General features: G+C 41.1%; 1 protein-coding gene across 3 annotated transcripts in view; it reads right to left on the bottom strand.

Moving 5' to 3' along the window:
• wdr95 (WD40 repeat domain 95) overlaps positions 1 to 19,336 on the bottom strand; it is a 131,549-nt gene that overhangs the window by 31,361 nt on the left and 80,852 nt on the right. For all 3 annotated transcript variants that reach the window (XM_087988209.1, XM_087988211.1, XM_087988210.1), the window contains 4 exons: positions 14,723 to 14,966; positions 9,692 to 9,797; positions 8,960 to 9,111; positions 3,352 to 3,454 (listed from right to left, as the gene is read on the bottom strand). In XM_087988209.1, coding sequence (XP_087844335.1) covers positions 3,352 to 3,454; positions 8,960 to 9,111; positions 9,692 to 9,797; positions 14,723 to 14,966 — 605 coding nt within the window. The remainder of the gene's footprint in view (positions 1 to 3,351; positions 3,455 to 8,959; positions 9,112 to 9,691; positions 9,798 to 14,722; positions 14,967 to 19,336) is intronic.

Raw genomic sequence — 19,336 nt, 5'->3', positions numbered from 1 at the left:
TAGAGAAGTAGCAGATAGAGTTCAATCCAGGAAAATGTGAGGTGATGCATATTGGGAAGTGTAATTCTAGAGCGAACTATACTGTGAATGGAAAAGCCTTGGGAAAAGTTGATGAGCGGAGAGATCTGGGAGTTCAGGTCCATTGTGCCCTGAAGGTTGCTGCACAGGTGGTTAGAATGTTCAAAAAGGCATATGGTATGCTTGCCTTCATTGGATGGGGTATTGAGTATAACAGCTGGCAGATCATGTTAAAATTGTACAAGACTTTGGTTTGGCCACATTTAGAATACTGTGTACTGTTCTGGTCGCCACATAACCAAAGGGGTGTGGACGCTTTGGAGAAGGTTTATGAGGATGGTGCCTGGTATGGAAAGTGCTAGCTATGAAGAGAGGTTGAGTAGATTAGGATTGTTTTCATTAGAAAAAAGGAGATTGAGGGGGGACCTGATTGAGGTCTACAAAATTATAAAGGGTATAGACAGGTTAGATAGAGATAAGCTTTTTCCCAGGGTAAGGGATTCATAAATGAGAGTTCACGCATTCCAGGTGAGAGGAGAAAAGTTTAAGGGGGATATACACAGCAAGTACTTTACACAGAGGGTGATGTGTGTCTGGAACACGTTTCCAGCAGATGTAATAGAGGTAGTCACGATAGATTCATTTAAGGTGCATCTAGTCAGATGCATGAGTAGGTGGGGAGCACAGGGATACAGATGCTTAGGAATTAGGCGACATGTTTAGACCAGAGGTCTAGAACCTTTTCATGTTGGAAGGCTGCATTATGTTAGTTGCAATCTCATAAGGCCACATCCAAGAAACTTCAATTATATATTCTTCAAAATTCACATTTGTTTTAATTGTGGCGGTCAGTCTGTGAAGATTATTTCGTTGAATTTTCTTTTACTCTCTGGTATTTTAAATACATTCATTTTAAGATTAAAATAAAAATAATAAAGGATGAAAAAAACATATTAATAAAAAATAAAAGATTTGTTCTGGAAAATTTGGATTCATTCAAAAGGCCACAAGTTCCCCACCCCTGATTTAGAGAGTGGATTTGGATCGGCTCAGGCTTGGAGGGCCGAAGGACCTGTTCTTGGGTTGTAGATTTTCTTTGTTCTTTGTTCCTGAAGATTATTCAAAGACCATAGCAATTTCTCCATAATTTCTGTTTACACTTCTCTTAGGAATCTAGAATGTGTCTCATCCAGTTTCAGTAACTTATCAACTTGAAATACCATATTTCTGTACCTTCACTTTATCACTTTTTAGCCAATTTATTATCTCAACTGTTTACTCTTTCATCATGCAATATCTTTTGAAGTTGGGTCATTATGTATTTTTAAGGCTGTGTCAGACATATTTTTTAAACAATAAAGGAGTCAAGGGTTATGGAGAGAAGTGGAGTTGAAGATTATTGAATGCTGGAACAGACTGTGGGCTGAATTGCCTCTTTCTGCTCCAATGTTCATGTATAGGTCTCCTTGCTGTTCCCCAATTGCTCCCATTCCTCTCTCATCATGCTTGTACTATTTACATGGCTATAGAAGACTTTGAATTTGCATTATGTTATAATCAGAGATTAGATTAGATTAAATTACCTACAGTGTGGAAACAGGCCCTTCGGCCCAACAAGTCCACACCGACCCTCCAAAGAGCAACTCACCCAGACCCATTCCCCTACATTTACCCCTTCACTTAACACTACGGGCAATTTAGCATGGCCAATTCACCTGACCTGTACATCTTTGGACTGTGGGAGGAAACCAGAGCACCCGGAGGAAACCCACGCAGACACAGGGAGAATGTGCAAACTCCACGCAAACAGTTGCTTGAGGCGGGAATTGAACCCGGGTCCCTGGTGCTGTGAGGCAGCAGTGCTAACCACTGAGCCACTGTGCTGCTAGAATCATAGGATCTCTACATTGCAGAAGCAGGCCATTCAGCCCATCCAGTCCATACTGCCTCTCCAAACCATGTCCCACCCTATCCCTGTAACCCTGTATTTCGCAAAGCCACCTAGCCTGCACATCTCTGGACACTATGGGCAATTTAGCATGGCCAATCCACCTAATCTGCACATTTTTGGACTATGGGAGGTAAATGGAGAACCTGGAGGAAATCCACACCGGCATGGGGAGAACATGCAAACTCCACACAGACAGTCACCTGAGGTTGGAATTGAACCCAGGTCCCTAGCACTGTGAGGCAGTAATGCTAACCACTGAGCCATCCTAAAAATTTATCAATTTCATTTGCAATTTCCAATCCACTCACACCTTCACCTAGAATCCCTACAGAGTGGAAGGAGACAATTTGGCCTATTGAGTCCACACCAACCATGAAGAGCATTCCATCCAGACCCACTCCATTCCTGTAACCCTACATTTCTCATGGCTAACTCACCTAGCCTGCGCATCCCTGAATACTATGGGCAATTTAGCATGACCAATCCACCTAATGTGCATATCTTCGTACAGTGGGAGGAAACTGGAACAGACAGGGGGAGAATGTGCAGGCTCAACACACACACACACAGTCACCCAAAGGTGGAATCGAACCTGGGACCCTGGTGCTGCGAGGCAATAGTGGTAACCACTGAGCCATTGTGCTGTCTCTCATAGTTTTGCCTCTCTTCCCTTAAAAAAAACCATTCACAAAAACCCACTCAAAACTTTAAAATTCCCTCAAGTGCACAATTCCTTATTAAAAGGAACAAACAGACTTATAATCATAACCCTACATGAAAGACTGACACTCAATTAATAATGTCTTGATGCTATCAATTAAACTATGATCCCCATAGCTGTGATAATGGCATGCTACAGAAGCAATCAAGCAGTGATAATGTCATAATGATTGCCTTAGGATTGTGTCAGCAAATATCTGTTAAATCAGTCTTTCTCTTGAGATGGATGTACCACACCAGAAAACTTCCCAACCTCCTCTACTTGCCTTTAAGGCAAAAAATCAAACACAACATTTCAGGCTAATTATCTGTTTTCCAGAATGAATAAAGTCATTAACCTGAAAATGAACAGGTTAACCTGAAATCTACAGATGCAGCCTGACCTACTGAATGTTCATAACATTTTCTGCTTTCATTTCAGATTTCTAGCATCTGCAGCATTTATCAATTGAGCTTAAAAATGTATTTTCCTGTTTTATTTGTCCTGCTCCCTGGATTACATGCAAGGTCATTTGGTTAATTTCCAGCACCTGCAATACTTCTGCTTTTTATTTGAAGTACAGTTTATTTTACATTTTGGTACCGGGGAAGCTTTTCTTAAAAATCACAATCAACTGTATCAGTAGGTGCTACTACAACTATTAACCAAAACATTAACTTACAGATCCTTCTGAACAACTGATGACCTGCCGGAACTCGTGACTGTACTTACAGCAGAGAGCTGGCTCATTATGGGAACAAGTGCGGTTTGGCTTAGACTGAGGTCTGTAGAGCATCAGAGAAATAGAACAAATGTGAAACACTGGCTTGGCACCATGAGCAATCCCTTCAAAAGCAATATGGAGGCGATATTATACATTATGTGTACCTGAATTAGAGAAGTGTCAATCTTGCGAATTGTCTTTATACACAAGGACGGAGACCTAGACACCATGTGATACTGACTACTCTAAATATTGCTATGGACCAGGCCAGACACCCTCAAAACGTTTCAAGAAAGTGGCCTGGACCCTAACTTTGGCTAGTTGTTTTAAGTAGGTGTAAGTGGATATTCCAAGATGATGCAGCTGGCCCAACTACTTAGTTTTAAACAAGACAAAATTTATTTGCAAGATTAGCGAATGAAACACAAACAAAAGAGAGAACAGAATATAGAAGAACTTAGCTATTTAAAAACCCAATCGATTCTATTGCAACAATCCCCATTAACACCTCTTGGCAACAAAAAAGGTAAAATCAAACACAGGGTCTTACGTGAGAGAGAGATGTCACAGAGATTCAGCAAGGAACACCTTCTTCCATGTAACTGTTTCTCTGGATTCCCCAGCTTAAACTGACCAACAGCTCTGAACAGCCAGACTGCTAAAACCAAACCAAACCAAACCAAACCAAACCAAACCCATAGAAAAACTGAGCTGGGACAACTGGCCACTCCCCTTTCATTGTCTAAGTGTTTTATTTAAACTTGAAAGCCTTTTTCCCAAAGCAGTATCTGTTAGTTATCATCAAATTGACTCTAAATCCCATCCAGATCAGACACATTGGTCCATCTGTGTGTACAACCACTCTCAAAAAGAACAAGGACAGAATAATCTTGTCAAAGAAGCAGAATCGTCACAATATGATGGACTTTCCCATTGCAATGTGGGCTGAAAAATGTTCAGTAGTGTTTTAAAAATGGTGATTGGTCCCCAAATCCAAATTCCCAGCTTTCCTTCCATTCCCAATATTATGGATTTTCGGTGACATTGAATAAGACAGTAGTTCATTCATGATCATTCACACTGGCAGTTCAATCATTCCAGCACTATCTGGCTAAAACCTTTCTGCAAGGCTTTAGGGAAGAAAATTTCCTTCCTGTACAACCTGGCTACAGAGTAGATTGGTAGAACATAGCGTAGAGATGGAGAAAACAGAAATTGTTTCAGCTTGTAAAAGGAATAAGAACAATAGGGCACAGACTTAAAGTGATCTGCAAAAGAAGCAAGGTTGAAGTGTAGCTAGGGCATGGAATGCACTGCTCAGAAGTCTAACAGAGGTAAATTGAACAGAATGATTATTTGGATAAAAATAATTGCAAGCATTAGGAAAAACAGCAGGAGACTGGCACAAGGTAATGATGCTCACTTGATGAGCTGGCGCAGGCATGATGGGCCAAATAACCTCCTCCTGTGCTATAACATTTCTGTAAGTGTGTTATATGTGACTCCAGGCCACAGCAATGTGTTTGACTCTCAAAGGCTCCCTGAAGTGGCCGAGCAGGTTATTCAGTTGTAGTGAACTGATAGAGTTCAAACAAAATAACAAAACTGGACAGACTGCCTGAAATTGGCAGAGACACCATAAATTACAAAGGCAAGCCCAGCCCTGTTGACCCTGCAAAGTCCTCCTTACTAACATCTGGGGGCTAGTCCCAAAATTGGAAACTTGTCTCAGACTTGTCAAGCAACAGCCTGATGTAGTCTGAGAATCATCCTTTACAGATAATATCCCAGACACCACCATCACAATGCTTGGGCATGCTCTGACCCACCTGCAGGACTAACGTACCAGTGTCAAGGCACAATGATATATAATCAATAGGGAATTGTTCTGGAAGTCCTCAACATTGACTCCAGACCCCATGAATTGTCATAGCATCAGATCAAACATGGGCCAGGCTACCACCTGATTATCATTGACTGCCCTCCTTTGGCTGATGACAGTACTCCTCCACTTGAACATCACTTCGAGGAAGCACTGAGGGTAGCAAGGCTACACAATGTAGTCTGGGTGGGAGACTTCAAATTCCACCATCAAGTGGCGCATCAGCACCATTACATACTGAGCTGGTCAAGTCCTAAAAGGTATAGCTACTAAACTGGATCTGCAGCAGGTGGGGTGGAAACCAACAAGCAAAAAAAGACTTGCTTGACTTCGTCCTCACCAATCTACCGATCTTGAATGCATCTATATCCGTGGCAATATGGTAGGAGTGATTGCTGGACAAACTTTGTGGAGACAAAGTCCCATGTTCACAATTAACATACTCTCATAATGTGGTGTGGCACTACCACTCTGCTGAATGGCCAGATTTCAAACAGATCTAACAATTCTGAACTAAGCATCCAGAAAGTGCCATAAGCCTTCTTGAACCGCTGCAGTCTTTGGGGCATAGGGACACTCACAATTCTGAGAGGAAGTTCCACATTTGTTGACCCAGTGACTATGAAGGAACAGCAATACAGTTCCAAGTCAGATCTGGTGGTTTAAAAAATCTGGCATATTCCTTGCATGCTTTTAGTCACAAACTGCAGAGAGAACTCGATCTTTACATCAAAAGGTCAAAGTGGCATGTGAAGTCATTTCCTGGTATGCAAGTGGGTTTTCCTGGTGCCACCTGAAGACATAGCCCACAGCATACATTGCTGCACAGACGTTTTAGTTCATTTGTAATTTTAATTCCACTTACTTTATTTTTTACACAATTTTATCCCATAATTATAGTTTTCTCCTTTCCAGCAATGACCTCTTAGTTTATTCTTCTCTATGCTTGCCATTCCTGCTCAACTTACTCGCATTCCTTGACGCATATGATTGATTTATAAAGTTAAACATAAACATAAAAAGCAAACATGAAAGTAATTATTATGAATGACAATGTAATTTTAAACAGCTGCACAGCTTTCACTGTTGAGATTTGGAAAATAAAACAGTACAGGCTTAATGGGAATGGTAGTCTCATAGTTCTAAGTGAAACAAGTTTCAGTAGTTTCAATTGAGATTTATCCTAAATTGGTGCAAATTTGACCTGAGTGGTTTCTCTTGAGTGGAAATGCCAAATTATGCCAACTTGTTCCAGATAATTTCAATGATGAGCTACAGAATAAAACTTCTGCATCTTCCTAAGAATGTACTGATCATATTTGCTGTAAAACCCATATTTAAATGTTCCTGGTTTTTCCCTTACTAGTTATGGTCTGAATTCATAAGACAGAAAAGCATTCCTCCTTTTGCCATGGTGAAAAGCATCTTGTTCTTTTACAGTTTTTGCAGAAATAGACTATTCAAAACATGGAGTGTCCTTTTCACTTTGTCTTTCAATAAAGTTGGTCCATAATTAAAATTTAATCTTCTTCAAACCTTTCCTTCAGCAAATCCAAAACCTTCTCCACTCCAGCCCAGTCGCCAATCAATCCTCTCTGACTATTTGAAATAAATTAACATATCATCAGTCACTAGGTGGCAGTGTAGATCAGTAAAACATATTGCTGTTGTCCAATTAATGATAATGACTGGCATAAATACAAATATGGCAATAAAAATGGCTACCTGCGCATGCACAAATGGGTGCAGTAACTGGTGACAGACTCCTAAACCAGAACAAATCTATGACTGCATGACTGACATCACTATATTCCTTGTGCAATAATGTAATATCTGATATGCATGAACCTATCAGATAATTTTAATTGGTCATTCATGTAATTCTTAACACATTTGGGATTGCTTAGTGTTAATATTGGTCATTACCTTCTGAGTTTTGTAAGCATGGTTGGTTGAGTACAGTCAGTACTCTGCTGGTTGCATAAATTTGAGACAACATGCTGTTTGATTAGACCCATAAATTAGCAGCACACACTCCCACAGTGAGGCATATAGTCTTGCAGCATAATTCAAGGCATTCTGGGCACTCTTCAGGACTAAACGTGACAGCCTTAGGCTGATCTTTAGTCAATGATCTCTAACATTTTCATAAGGCTTTTGGGAAGGTCCCAGATAAGAGGCTAGATAGCAACATTAAAACACATGGGAAAGAGGGTAACATATTGGCATAGATTGAGAATTAGATAAAAACAATGACTGCAGATGCTGGAAACCAGATTCTGGAGTAGAGTGGTGCTGGAAAAGCACAGCAGTTCAGGCAGCATCCGAGGAACAGGAAAATCGACATTTCGGGCAGCTGTATTCCTGATGAAAGGCTTTTGCCCAAAACGTCGATTTTCCTGCTCCTCGGATGCTGCCTGAACTGCTGTGCTTTTCCAGCACCACTCTAATCTAGACATAGATTGAGAATTGTTGACAGGCAGGAAACAGAAGAATAAATGGGTCTTTTTCCAAATGGGATACCACGATGATCTGTGCTTGGGACTCAGCTATTCACATTATATATATAAAATTTTTTTAAAACCAAGATGAAAGAACCAAATGTAACATTTCCAAGTTTGCTGTTGACACAAAATCAGGTGTGATTGCGAGTTGTGAAGAGGATACAAAGTGATTTAGACAAGTTGAGCAAGTGGCAATTCTAGATGCAGTGTGTGGATATATATAAAGCTCTACACTTGTGTGAGAAAAACAGAAAGGCACAGTATTATTTAAATAGTGAGATATGGTAAGTGTGGATGTACAAAGGGATCTGTACACAGTCAATTAAAGTAGATAGGCAGATGCAGCGAGCAATTAGGAAGGTGAATGGCATTTTGGCTATCATTGCAAAAGTGAAGATCTCTTACTGCAGTTAATATAGGGCCTTGGTGAGGTGAGAAGTGCATGCAGTTTTGATCTCCCGAAAAAAGGGCAGCATGGTGGCTCAGTGGTTAGCACTGCTGCCTCACAGCACTAGGGTCCCAGGTTCAATTCCAGTCTTGGGTGACTGTCTCTGTGGAGTTTGTACATTCTCCCCGTGTCTGTGTGGATTTCCTCCCACAGTCCAAAGATGTGCAGGGCAGGTGAATTGGCCATGCTAAATTGCCTATAGTGTTATGTGCATTAGTCAGATGGAAATGGGTCTGGGTGGGTTACTCTTCAGAGGGTCAGTGTGGACTTGTTGGGCAGGAGGGCCTGTTTCCTCACTGTTGGGAATCTAATCTCAGGATGTACTTGCCACAGGAAGTGCAGTACAGGTTTACTAGGCTGATACTGCTAAATTCTAACAGGGCTGAACAGCCTAGATACAGAGAGAATGTTATCCCTAGCTGGTGAATCTAGAACCATTGGTCACAGTCTCTCTAGATATGAGGTAGGTCACTTCGGACTGAGATGAGAAAACCTTTCTTCACTGAAAAAAGAGAGAACCTGTGGAATTCTGTCCGACAGATGGCTCAGGAGGTCAAAAAAGAGGTTGATAGATTTTTAGATGTTGAAGGCAAAGGGTATAGAGAGAAAGCAGGAAGATGGCATTGAGATAAAGGATCAGCCATGATCACACTGAATAGCGGAGCAGGCACAAAGAGCTAATTGGCCTACTCCAGCTCTAGTTTCAATATATCCATGTTAAACGTGGCTCACTCTGTCCTTAGATGGAGCAGCGCAACACCATCTGCAGCGATGCAAAGTCCTTTGAGCCCTGGTACATAGTGACATGCAGATACATCTCCTTTAATTTGACTGGCTTTTGAATTGGCTGTGAACAAGCAATTTTGGTCCTCAATATCCCAGATCTAGAAACAAAAATATAAAGGTCTAAGTGGAAAAATTAGACCCGTTTAATACAGAGACTGGTATTCATAAATTTAATAAAAGATTTGAAATTACTACATCTCAGAAAAATCATTAAGAGTTGAAATAGGCAGAGTGAAGTTTGCCAGTTTGGCCCAAGGGAGTTACTGTTTTATTGGGCAATACTCATTTGATCATTAACATTAAATCAATGAAAATTTTCCTAATTCAGTTCGATGTGCTGCAACATCAGTGTGATTTTTTTCATATTTCTTACGCCTACCACATTCCATTTCAGGTTGAAATTGATTCATTAATTAGAGCTGTATGAGAGAGTGGTGAGAGTCCTCAACTCCACTTGTTTCCCATTTTACTCCTAGGGTCATTGCTTTTGCTTTCAAATCTGAATCTCAGGTGTACAAACTTATTGCACATCTCTGCAAAGCATTGCTTATATTAATTTAGTCAAAAGCAGAAATACATGAAAATAATTCAGGATCACCACACAAGCATCAATGTAAGCAAGCTGGAACAGAACATAATTGATATCAAGGTAAGACATCATGCCCTTGGTTTACAAACCTTCACAGTGTTGTCAGTGGAGACAGAAAACAGCTTATTGTCATCAGTGGAGATGTATAGATAGAAAATTGGAGCACTGTGGCCTCTCAACAAGCCAGTGGGTTTCCTTTGAATAAACAGACACATGATAAATGGATACATCCCACACACTGTAATAAATGTAGTCTACTATTTCATACCTTGCACTTTTCCTTCAATGAGAATGTATTTAATACTCATAAAACACTAAAACAGGAACAAAATAAAAACTTATGGTATCACATGGGCATTATCAAGTTGTATAACAATCCCAGGAAGAGTCGAACGTAGCAGGTTTATTCTCAGAGCTCAGTTTATCTCACTGTTAGTTTCACTATGCAGATCATTGGGAATGGACCAGGGGTCAGCCTTCCCTTCTCAGTCATTTGGGGAGCTGTTTATATCTGCTGCTGATCTTTTCCCCTGAGCTAGTTGGCTAACAATGACACCCAGTCAAGCAACATATCAATTCTGAAATTCTTGTTTTCAACCTTGTTTTCTAACTCTCCAGCATTGCAATCCTACAGGATATCTGTCCTCATCTAATTTGACCTCTTCTGCATCCCAAGTGTCATAGCTTCATCAATGGTGACCATGCTTTGAATAGCCAACGTTCACAGCTTTGGTACTTCCCCACCTCAACTTCTCCGATGCTCAATTTTTCATTCTTCTTTTAAGATACTATATGGTGGCTCAGTGGTTAGCACTGCTACCTCATGGTGTCAAGGACCCGGGTTCAATCCCACCCTTGGGCGACTGTGTAAAGTTTGCACATTCTCCCCATGCCTGCATGCATTTCCTCTGGATGCTCCAATTTCCTCCCACAGTCCAAAGTTGTGCAGGCCAGATGCATTGGCCATGGGAAATATGGGACGACAAAGAAAAGGTAGGAGGATGGGTCTGTTAGGGATGCTGTTCTCAGGGTGTTGATGGGCCAAATGACCTGCTTCCACGTTGTAGTGATTCTATGGTATTTCTCAAAGCCTCTGACATTTCACTTTAAAAGACCTGATGATTTGGTTTTATAATGCTCCATAAAGTACCTTAGGACATTCTATTTCATTAGCAGAGATATACAAGAATGAAAGATATAAGAATGGGTGTAGGCCATTTAGCTCTTCAAAACTGCCCCATCAAGATCATGGCTGAAGTGCCCCAGACTTCAACTCTCTCTTCCTTGCCAGCTCAACATAGCTATCAACTCTCTGATATTTAAAAAATCCAGTTACCACCTCTTTAAATACTTTTAGTGATCTAGCTTTAAGGGTGGCACGGTGGCACAGTGGTTAGCACTGCTGCCTCACAGCGCCAGACCCGGGTTCAATTCCCGCCTCAGGCGACTGACTGTGTGGAGTTTGCACGTTGTCCCCGTGTCTGCATGGGTTTCCTCCGGGTGCTCCGGTTTCCTCCCACAGTCCAAAGATGTGCAGGTCAGGTGAATTGGCCATGCTAAATTGCCCGTAGTGTTAGGTATGGGGTAAATGTAGGGGAATGGGTGGGTTGCGCTTCGGCGGGTCAGTGTGGACTTGTTGGGCCGAAGGGCCTGTTTCCACACTGTAATGTAATCTAATCGAAAAATCTAATCTAAAAACTCTCTGTGGTTTCGAATTATAGACGTTCACTAGCCCCTAGGAGAAGAATTTCCTTTGCATGTCAATTTTAAATGAGCGTACCCTTATTCTATAACCATGTCTCTACTTTTGAACAGTGGAAACATCTTCTCAACATCTACCCTGTCAAGACCCCTCAGAATTTTGTATGTTTCAATAAGTTCACCCCTTATTCTTCTAAGCCCTAATGAGAAAAGGCCTAATCTCTTTTGCTATTCTTGGTTTGTTATCCTTTTCATCCCAGGAATCAGCCGAGTGAATCTCCCTGAAACAGCCTCCAATGCCAGTACATCCCTTTTTAAATACAGGTCAAAAAATATACACAGTACTCAAGCTGCAGCTTCCCCAACACCTTGTACAATTGCAATAAAACTTCCCTAATGTTAAACTCCAACCCCCAAGCAAGAAAAGCTACAATGCCATTTGCCTAAAAAAACTTGTGCCCACATGCTAACTTTCTGTGTTTCATGTACAATACACCCAAATCCCTGTACATCACATTTCATGAGGCTTCTCTCTCTCGATTTAAATAATAGTCTGCCTTTAGATTCTTCCTACCAAAATGCACAATCTCCACTTCCCTACATGAAACACCATCGACTAAGTTTTTGCCCTCTTAATCAACATACACAGACCCCCTTGCAGAGTTTTTATGCCCTCATTATAACAGACCCTTGCACCTACTTTTATATCAACAAAAACTTGGATACATTACACCATTCCCCTTCTTCCATATGAGTATTATTGATAATAAATTATAAGGCCTCATGATTGGTCCTTATGGCACTCCATGAGTTACATCCTTCCAACCTGAAAAAGACCCATTAATCCTGACTCTCCAACCACCTATTAACCAATCTTCAATCCATGCTAAAAGCAATCCCCCTCAATGCTATGAGCTCCTATATTGTGCATTAATCTTTTATGTAGCACTTTATCAAATATCTTCTGGAAATTCAAATACTCTACATCTGCTAGTTCTTCTTTATCAATTTATTTTATATTTGTTCATGGGACGTGGGTGTTGCTGGCTGGCTAGCATTTATTGCCCATCCTAGTTGTCCTTGAGAAGCTGCCTTCTTGAACCGATGCAGTCCAGTGCTGCAGTTTGACCCACAATGCCGTTAGGCAGGGAATTCCAGGATTCTGACCCAACAACAGTGTAGAATGGGGAGTGGCTTGGGGGAGAACTTGCAGGTGGGTGGTATTCCCATGTATCTGCTGCCCCGTCCTTCTAGATAGGAGTGGCCATGCATTTGAAAGATGCTATTTGAGAATCTTTAGGGCATTTATGCATTGCTTTTTATAGATAATCCACACTGCTGCTACTGAGTGTTGATAGTGGAGGGAGTGGATGTTTGTGGATGTGGTGCCAATCAAGCAAGTTTCTTTGTGCTGGATGGTGTGAAGCTTCCTGATTGTTCTTATTGCACTCATCCAGGTAAGTGAAGAGTATTCCATCACACTCCTGATGTGTGCGTTATAGACAATGTATGGTCTTCCCTGAGTCAAGAGGTGAATTACTCATCACAGTATTCCTAGCCTCAGAACTGCTCTTATAACCACCTTATTTATGTGGTGAGTCAAGTTGAGTTTCTGGTCAATGATAACCCTAAGGATGTTGATAGTGGGGGATTCAGTGATGGTAACACCATTGAATATCAAGAGGCAATGGTTAGATTATCTCATATTGATAATGATCATTGCCTGGCATCTGTGTGGTGTGAGTGTTACTTGCCACTTGTCAGTCCAAGCCTGAATATTATGCAGGTCTTGTTGCATTTCAATATGAACTATTTCAGTATTTGAAGACTCATGAATGGAACTGAACATTGTACAATCATCGGCAAACATCCCCACTTCTGACTTTATGATGCTTCATGGATGAAGCTTCTGAAGATGGTTGGACCTAGGACACTGCCCTGAGGAACTTCCACAGAGATGTCACGGAGTTGAGATGACTGATCTTCAACAATCAACAATCTTCCTATGTATGACTCCAACCAGTGGAGAGGTTGTCCTCTGATAGCCATTGAGTTCAGTTTTGCTAGGGCTCCTTATTGCCACACTCAGTTGAATGCGGCCTTGATATCAATGGCTGTCACTCTCACCACACCGCTGGAATACAGCTTTTTTGTCTATATTTGAACCAAGGTTGTAATGAGGTCAGAAGTTGTGTGGCCCTAGTGGATCCCAAACTGGGTGTCACTGAGCAGGTGCTACTTGATAGAACTGTTGATGACACCTTCCATCACTTTACTGATGATCGAGAGTAGACTAATGGGGTGGTAATTGGCCGGGTTGGATCTCTCCTGCTTTTTGCGATTCCATGAGCATGACTACATTTGCTTGTTATATCCTCAGAAGAACTCTAATCAATTTGCCAAAAATGATTTCTCTTTCATAAAACCATGGAGACTCTGTTTGATTTTGTTAAGCTATTCTAAATGCCCTGCGATTTCTTTCTTAAGAATGTAGTTCAGAATTTTCCCAAAGCCACACGTTATGTGAATTGGCTGATAGCTTTCTGCTTTCTGTCTCCCTCCTTGAACAGAGTTGCCACATTAGCAGTTTTCCAAAATATAATTTGCTTTCTCCCCAAATAAGAACAGGGTATAATCATTAATTCAATTTGTTATTCTTTTTGAAAACCACACTTATTCTCATCAAATTTAGTTGGGGGGGGGGGGGGGGGGGTGGAATACGGGAGGCAGGGTGGTGGAATTACTGTGGTTGCAAGATACAGCAAAATTACAACATGTTCTTTCTGGCTGTTTTTACAAAGCAGCAAAAGCAACAATTTATCAACCTGCATCCTTGAAACTCCTTATTTTCCAAGCATTGCATTTTGAATTCAAATCATTCAAATGTATTCCCTTCTGTCATTCCAAAACGTTTTGATTCCTTTCATTATGCTTCTAATACAATAAAATGAAAATAAACCATTGACTTTTTATTCTATGGTAGAACAATAAACCAATCTTTGAAAAATTGTAGCATACTTGTAATATCACTGCACTAGTCTTCCAGGGGCTTGGGTTCATGTCCTAGGGCAACTGTTCAAATCCCGTCACAGTAGCTGGTGAAATTTAGAATTCAAGTAACACATCTGGGATTGAAAACTAGTCTACATTTTGTTAGGGAAGGAAATGAACCCTATCTGCTCTGACCTACATATGGCTCCAGATTCACTGTAACAAAATTGACTCTAATTGTTTCTCTGAAATGGCTAAGCTAGACACCAGTTCAAGGACAATGAGGGATAAACAACAAAAGCTAGCCTTGCCAATGCGATACAGACATCCCTCAAAAGGAATGAGAAAAATAACCTTTGCAGAAGGCTATGTGGACCAATACCCAGTGATTAATGTGGGACGATATTAATATTTCAGGGCCAGCTTACCCAGGAATATAGGGGTTCCACATACGCACAATTCTGTCAATTCCACCCGTTACAATCAGGTTGTTCTTTTTACAGAAGTCAAATGTTTTTACACCTTTGTGAACACGGAATACAGACTGATCACACTCAAGCCTCTTCTGAGGAATGCCAGGAGCACTATTACTCTTTATGCCTCTTCCCTCTCTCCAGCATTCCTTCAATCCCTTCATCTGTTTTTCCACGTTGGTGGTTCCAGTAGTGCAACCTTCAACCATTCAGTGAAGAAAATAATTAGAGTTTATAAAAAAAAACAGATAAAAGACATGCAAGTAACAGAATTCAGCAAACAAACATGATGTGGAAAATCCAACGTTCCTTTACCATCTGTTCTGTTCTTTCCAATTTTTAGTCAGGAGTAGCTGTTAGTTTTTGTTTCTACTTCAAAATCAGAATTTTACCTAAGTTAGAATAATTCATATTTTCAAGCTGAAGTAAAATTGTAAGTACAGGAAATAAATATTATAAAATGATACCAAGGAAATTAGCAGTAAAGCAGCAACATTGCACATCTTAATCCAATGAAAACATGTACTTTCATCCAATTTATCTCTTAATATTCAGAATTCCTGTGCTAACTATTCTCATCAAAAGTCTTTTGTCACCTTTTTCCACTTTTTCGCTCTGATTTACTACCCTAATGCACTTCGTATGGTATGATCTACCTATATTGCATGCAAAATAAAACTTTTCACTGTACCCAGGTACATGTGACAATAATAAATCAAATCCAAGCAGTTTTCTTTTGCATCTTTATATTTTCTAATGCCACCACTTCCTGCAGCTAGTAGTAGATTGTTTTTTCTTTTCAAACCTTGTGTATGAACTGCAACTCTTACTGAAACCCAAAATCCACTATTTCTCATTTTTGTCCCAGAAACACAACACTGCTAGAGATCAGTCCTAATGGTAGTGTTTCAGCTGACAGGCTTGCATCCAACACCACCAGGATGCTAACTCAGTAGTCAGTAACAGAGCTGTTCTGATGCATTCAGAGTTACTGGCAGGATTTTTGAAATCAAGGAATACTCCATTACCCATCTGTAGTGTCCGAGGAAAACTACAGTGAGACACTGCTATAGCAAGAGTAGAAGCATTTGTGAAATCCAAGAGGCAGAAATAACAGACCTAGAGTCAGGTAAGGGGGTAGGATTTTTATTCTGAGGGAAAGAACTGAACTACATCAAGGCCAGGGGGCAGTCACTTTCCCAGTGCTGTGATCCTCCATTAGGCATCGAGTGCCTGTTAATGAGGGACTCACCCTGCAAATCTGCAAACGTAACAGGATTGACTAAGTGGCCTCATCAGATGGGAGGTAACTCCACTGCCCATTGCTAATTGGGCTGAGGCCATTAAGTGTTCACTCAAAAGGGCCTCAATTGGCCTCCACATGGGAAGGCTCCTCATGACAAGAAAACTGGCAAACCTTTAAAACGAATTAAATTTTATCCTTTGTTTTCAGATGCTTGACCATTAGAGCTGTTCTGCGCCTTTTCAAAAAGAAACTCCTCATAATCTGTCATCTTTTTGTATTGAGTGAGTAGCCTGTTTGGGATTAAGGGAATATCATTCTCATACTGGATTATATTTTTGATGCTAACAGTATTTGTCACATGCTTCAAGAATATGTTTGTGCTATAATAAAATGGTGTTTTTGAGTCCTTAAAGAGGATTGGAAAAAGTCTCTCATTCTGAACATTAGTGCAAAAGGGAATTGACTGGCCATTTTGATGATCGAATCCACACATTGATTTGAATGGCGTGACTGGTGGAGCAGTGGTTCTTGATTACCAGCACATTCTCGCCTTTACGCTTTGATCATTTTGATTTGTCAAATACCCTTTTAGATCCAGATTCCAGCAACAGTCACCTTTCAACCATGTCTCTCTAATGCTGATCAGGTCATATATAGATACTTACTGCCATCAGTCCTGAAAATCTACACAGGTCGTTCTGCCGTAATGCAACAATTGTGTACCTCTGCAACCTCACGCTATAGAAAATTCCGCTGTAGAGGATTATTGATAGAAAACCGCTATACCCGTTCAGTAGAATGTTCATATTATCCAAACAACATCTACAATTCGCCAACCGTGTTATAACCAATTCACATTGACGAAACCAGTGTTGTAATAGAACGACGAGTACGCTTTGTTATAAATGCTCTGTGCATTCAGGCACAAGGCTTTGAAATAAACTTCTTTTAAAACATTTTTTTTTCAATCTCTGGCCTTATCTGCTGATGATTTTTACATTTATATTCTGGATCAGTGGTGCTGGAAGAGCACAGCAATTCAGGCAGCATCCGAGGACAGGCCTGTCCTCGGATGCTGCCTGAATTGCTGTGCTCTTCCAGCACCACTGATCCAGAGTCTGGTTTCCAGCATCTGCAGTCATTGTTTTTACCTTTTACATTTATATGTTTGTCCTTTTCAGTTTCACTGGTAATCATTTCCTAAATTGCTGTTGCTTTGTTGTTTCCCTTGACTATATCTCCCTTGACAATCCCTTCAGCCCACTATTTAAAGCTTCTCTACCTTCCTAACTATACAATGTGCAAGAACTAGTCCCTGCAGATTCCTGGTGGAGTTGGATGCATAGTCCCTCCTATGGCTCAATGATGGTGTCCCTACCCCTGGACAGAAAGACTTGGGCTCAAGTCCCATCATGCTTCAGGGGTATTTAATAATATCCCAGAACAGGTTAATTATAAAAATAGATGGAAACTAGGTCCACCTTTCTAGAGGGGCCTGCTTGTGGCACAGTGGTAGTGTCCCTACCCATGAGCCAGAAGGTCTGGGTTCAAGCCCTGCCTGCTCTAAAAGTGTATAACAACTTCCCTGGACTGGTTGATTAGAAAATACTCTGGCTTCCCAGTGGAGGTTCTGTGGCACAATGATCGTGTTTACCTCTGGACCAGGAGGCCCGAGTTCAGGTCTCACTTACGCCAGGAATGTGTCATTATGTGGCTGAGCAGGTTTATCAAAAATATTGCCCACTTTCCTCATAAAGCTCTTGTGGAGCAGTGGTAGTGTCCCTACCTTCAGCCAGAAACCCTGAGTTCAAGTTTCACCTAATGGGTAACCTTCAAAAATTAGATAATCAGAGACCAGAGACAGTATATTCCTGTTAGGGTGAAGGGCAAGGCTGGTAGGTGTAGGGAAAGCTGGATGACTAAAGAAATTGAGGTTTTGGTCAAGAAAAAGGAATATGTGAGGTATAGACAGCAGAGAACAAGTGAATCCTTAGGAGAATATGAAGGTAATTGGAGTATATTTAAGAAGAATATCAGGAGGGCAAAAAGGAGACATGATGTAGCTTTGGCAAATAGAGTTAAGGAGAATCCAAAGGGATTCTACAATACTATAAGGACAAAAGGGTAATTAGGGAGAGAACAGAGCCCGTTAAAAATCAGCAAGGCCATCTTTGTATGGAACTGCAGGAGGTGTGGGAGGTACTATACAAGTATTTTCAATCAGAATTTACTATGGAGAGGGATATTGAAGATGGAGGATGTGGGGAAATAAATAGCAACATCTTGAAAAATATCCATATTACAGAGAAGGTGGTGCTAGACATGTTAAAATGCATAAAAGTGGATAAATTCCTAGGACCTGATCAGGTGTACCCTAGAACGCTGTGGTAAGCTAGGGAGGTGATTGCTGGGCCCCTTGCTGAGATATTTGTATCATCGATAGCCAGGTGTGTGGTGCCAGAAGACTGAAGCATGGCAATGTGGTGCCACTATGTAAGAAAGGTGGTAAGGTAAAGCCAGGGAACTGTAGACCAGGTGAGCCTGACATTAGTGGTGGGTAAGTTGGAGGGAATCCAACAGGATTTACATATATTTGGAAAGGCGAGGACTGATTAAGGACTGTCAACATGGCTTTGTGCGTGGGAAATCATATCTCATGAACTTGATTGAGTTTTTGAAGAAGTAACAAAGAGGATTGATGAGGGCAGGTTGGGGGTGGAGATGATCTATATGAACTTCCTTAAGACACTTAGAACATAGAACAAAGAAGAATACAGTGCAGTACAGGCCCTTCGGCCCTCGATGTTGCACCGATCCAAGCCCACCTAACCTACACTAGCCCACTATCCTCCATATGCCTATCCAATGCCCGCTTAAATGCCCATAATGAGGGAGAGTCCACCACTGCTACTGGCAGGGCATTCCATGAACTCACGACCCGCTGAGTAAAGAACCTACCCCTAATATCTGTCCTATACCTACCCCCCCTTAATTTAAAGCTATGCCCCCTTGTAATAGCTGACTCCATACGTGGAAAAAGATTCTCACTGTCGACCCTATCTAAACCCCTAATCATCTTGTACACCTCTATCAAGTCACCCCTAAACCTTCTTTTCTCCAATGAAAACAACCCCAAGTGCCTCAGCCTTTCTTCATACGATCTTTCTACCATACCAGGCAACATCCTGGTAAACCTCCTCTGCACCCGTTCCAGTGCCTCCACATCCTTCCTATAATATGGCGGCCAAAACTGCACACAATACTCCAGATGCGGCCGCACCAGAGTCTTATACAACTGCAACATGATCTCAGGACTCCGGAAC

The sequence above is a fragment of the Chiloscyllium plagiosum genome, unplaced genomic scaffold, assembly GCF_037043375.1.
Source record: "Chiloscyllium plagiosum isolate Xiang-an unplaced genomic scaffold, Cpla_swu_hap1 HiC_scaffold_6, whole genome shotgun sequence".
NCBI classification, from domain to species: domain Eukaryota; kingdom Metazoa; phylum Chordata; class Chondrichthyes; order Orectolobiformes; family Hemiscylliidae; genus Chiloscyllium; species Chiloscyllium plagiosum.
This window is presented reverse-complemented; position numbering and strand designations above follow the sequence as displayed.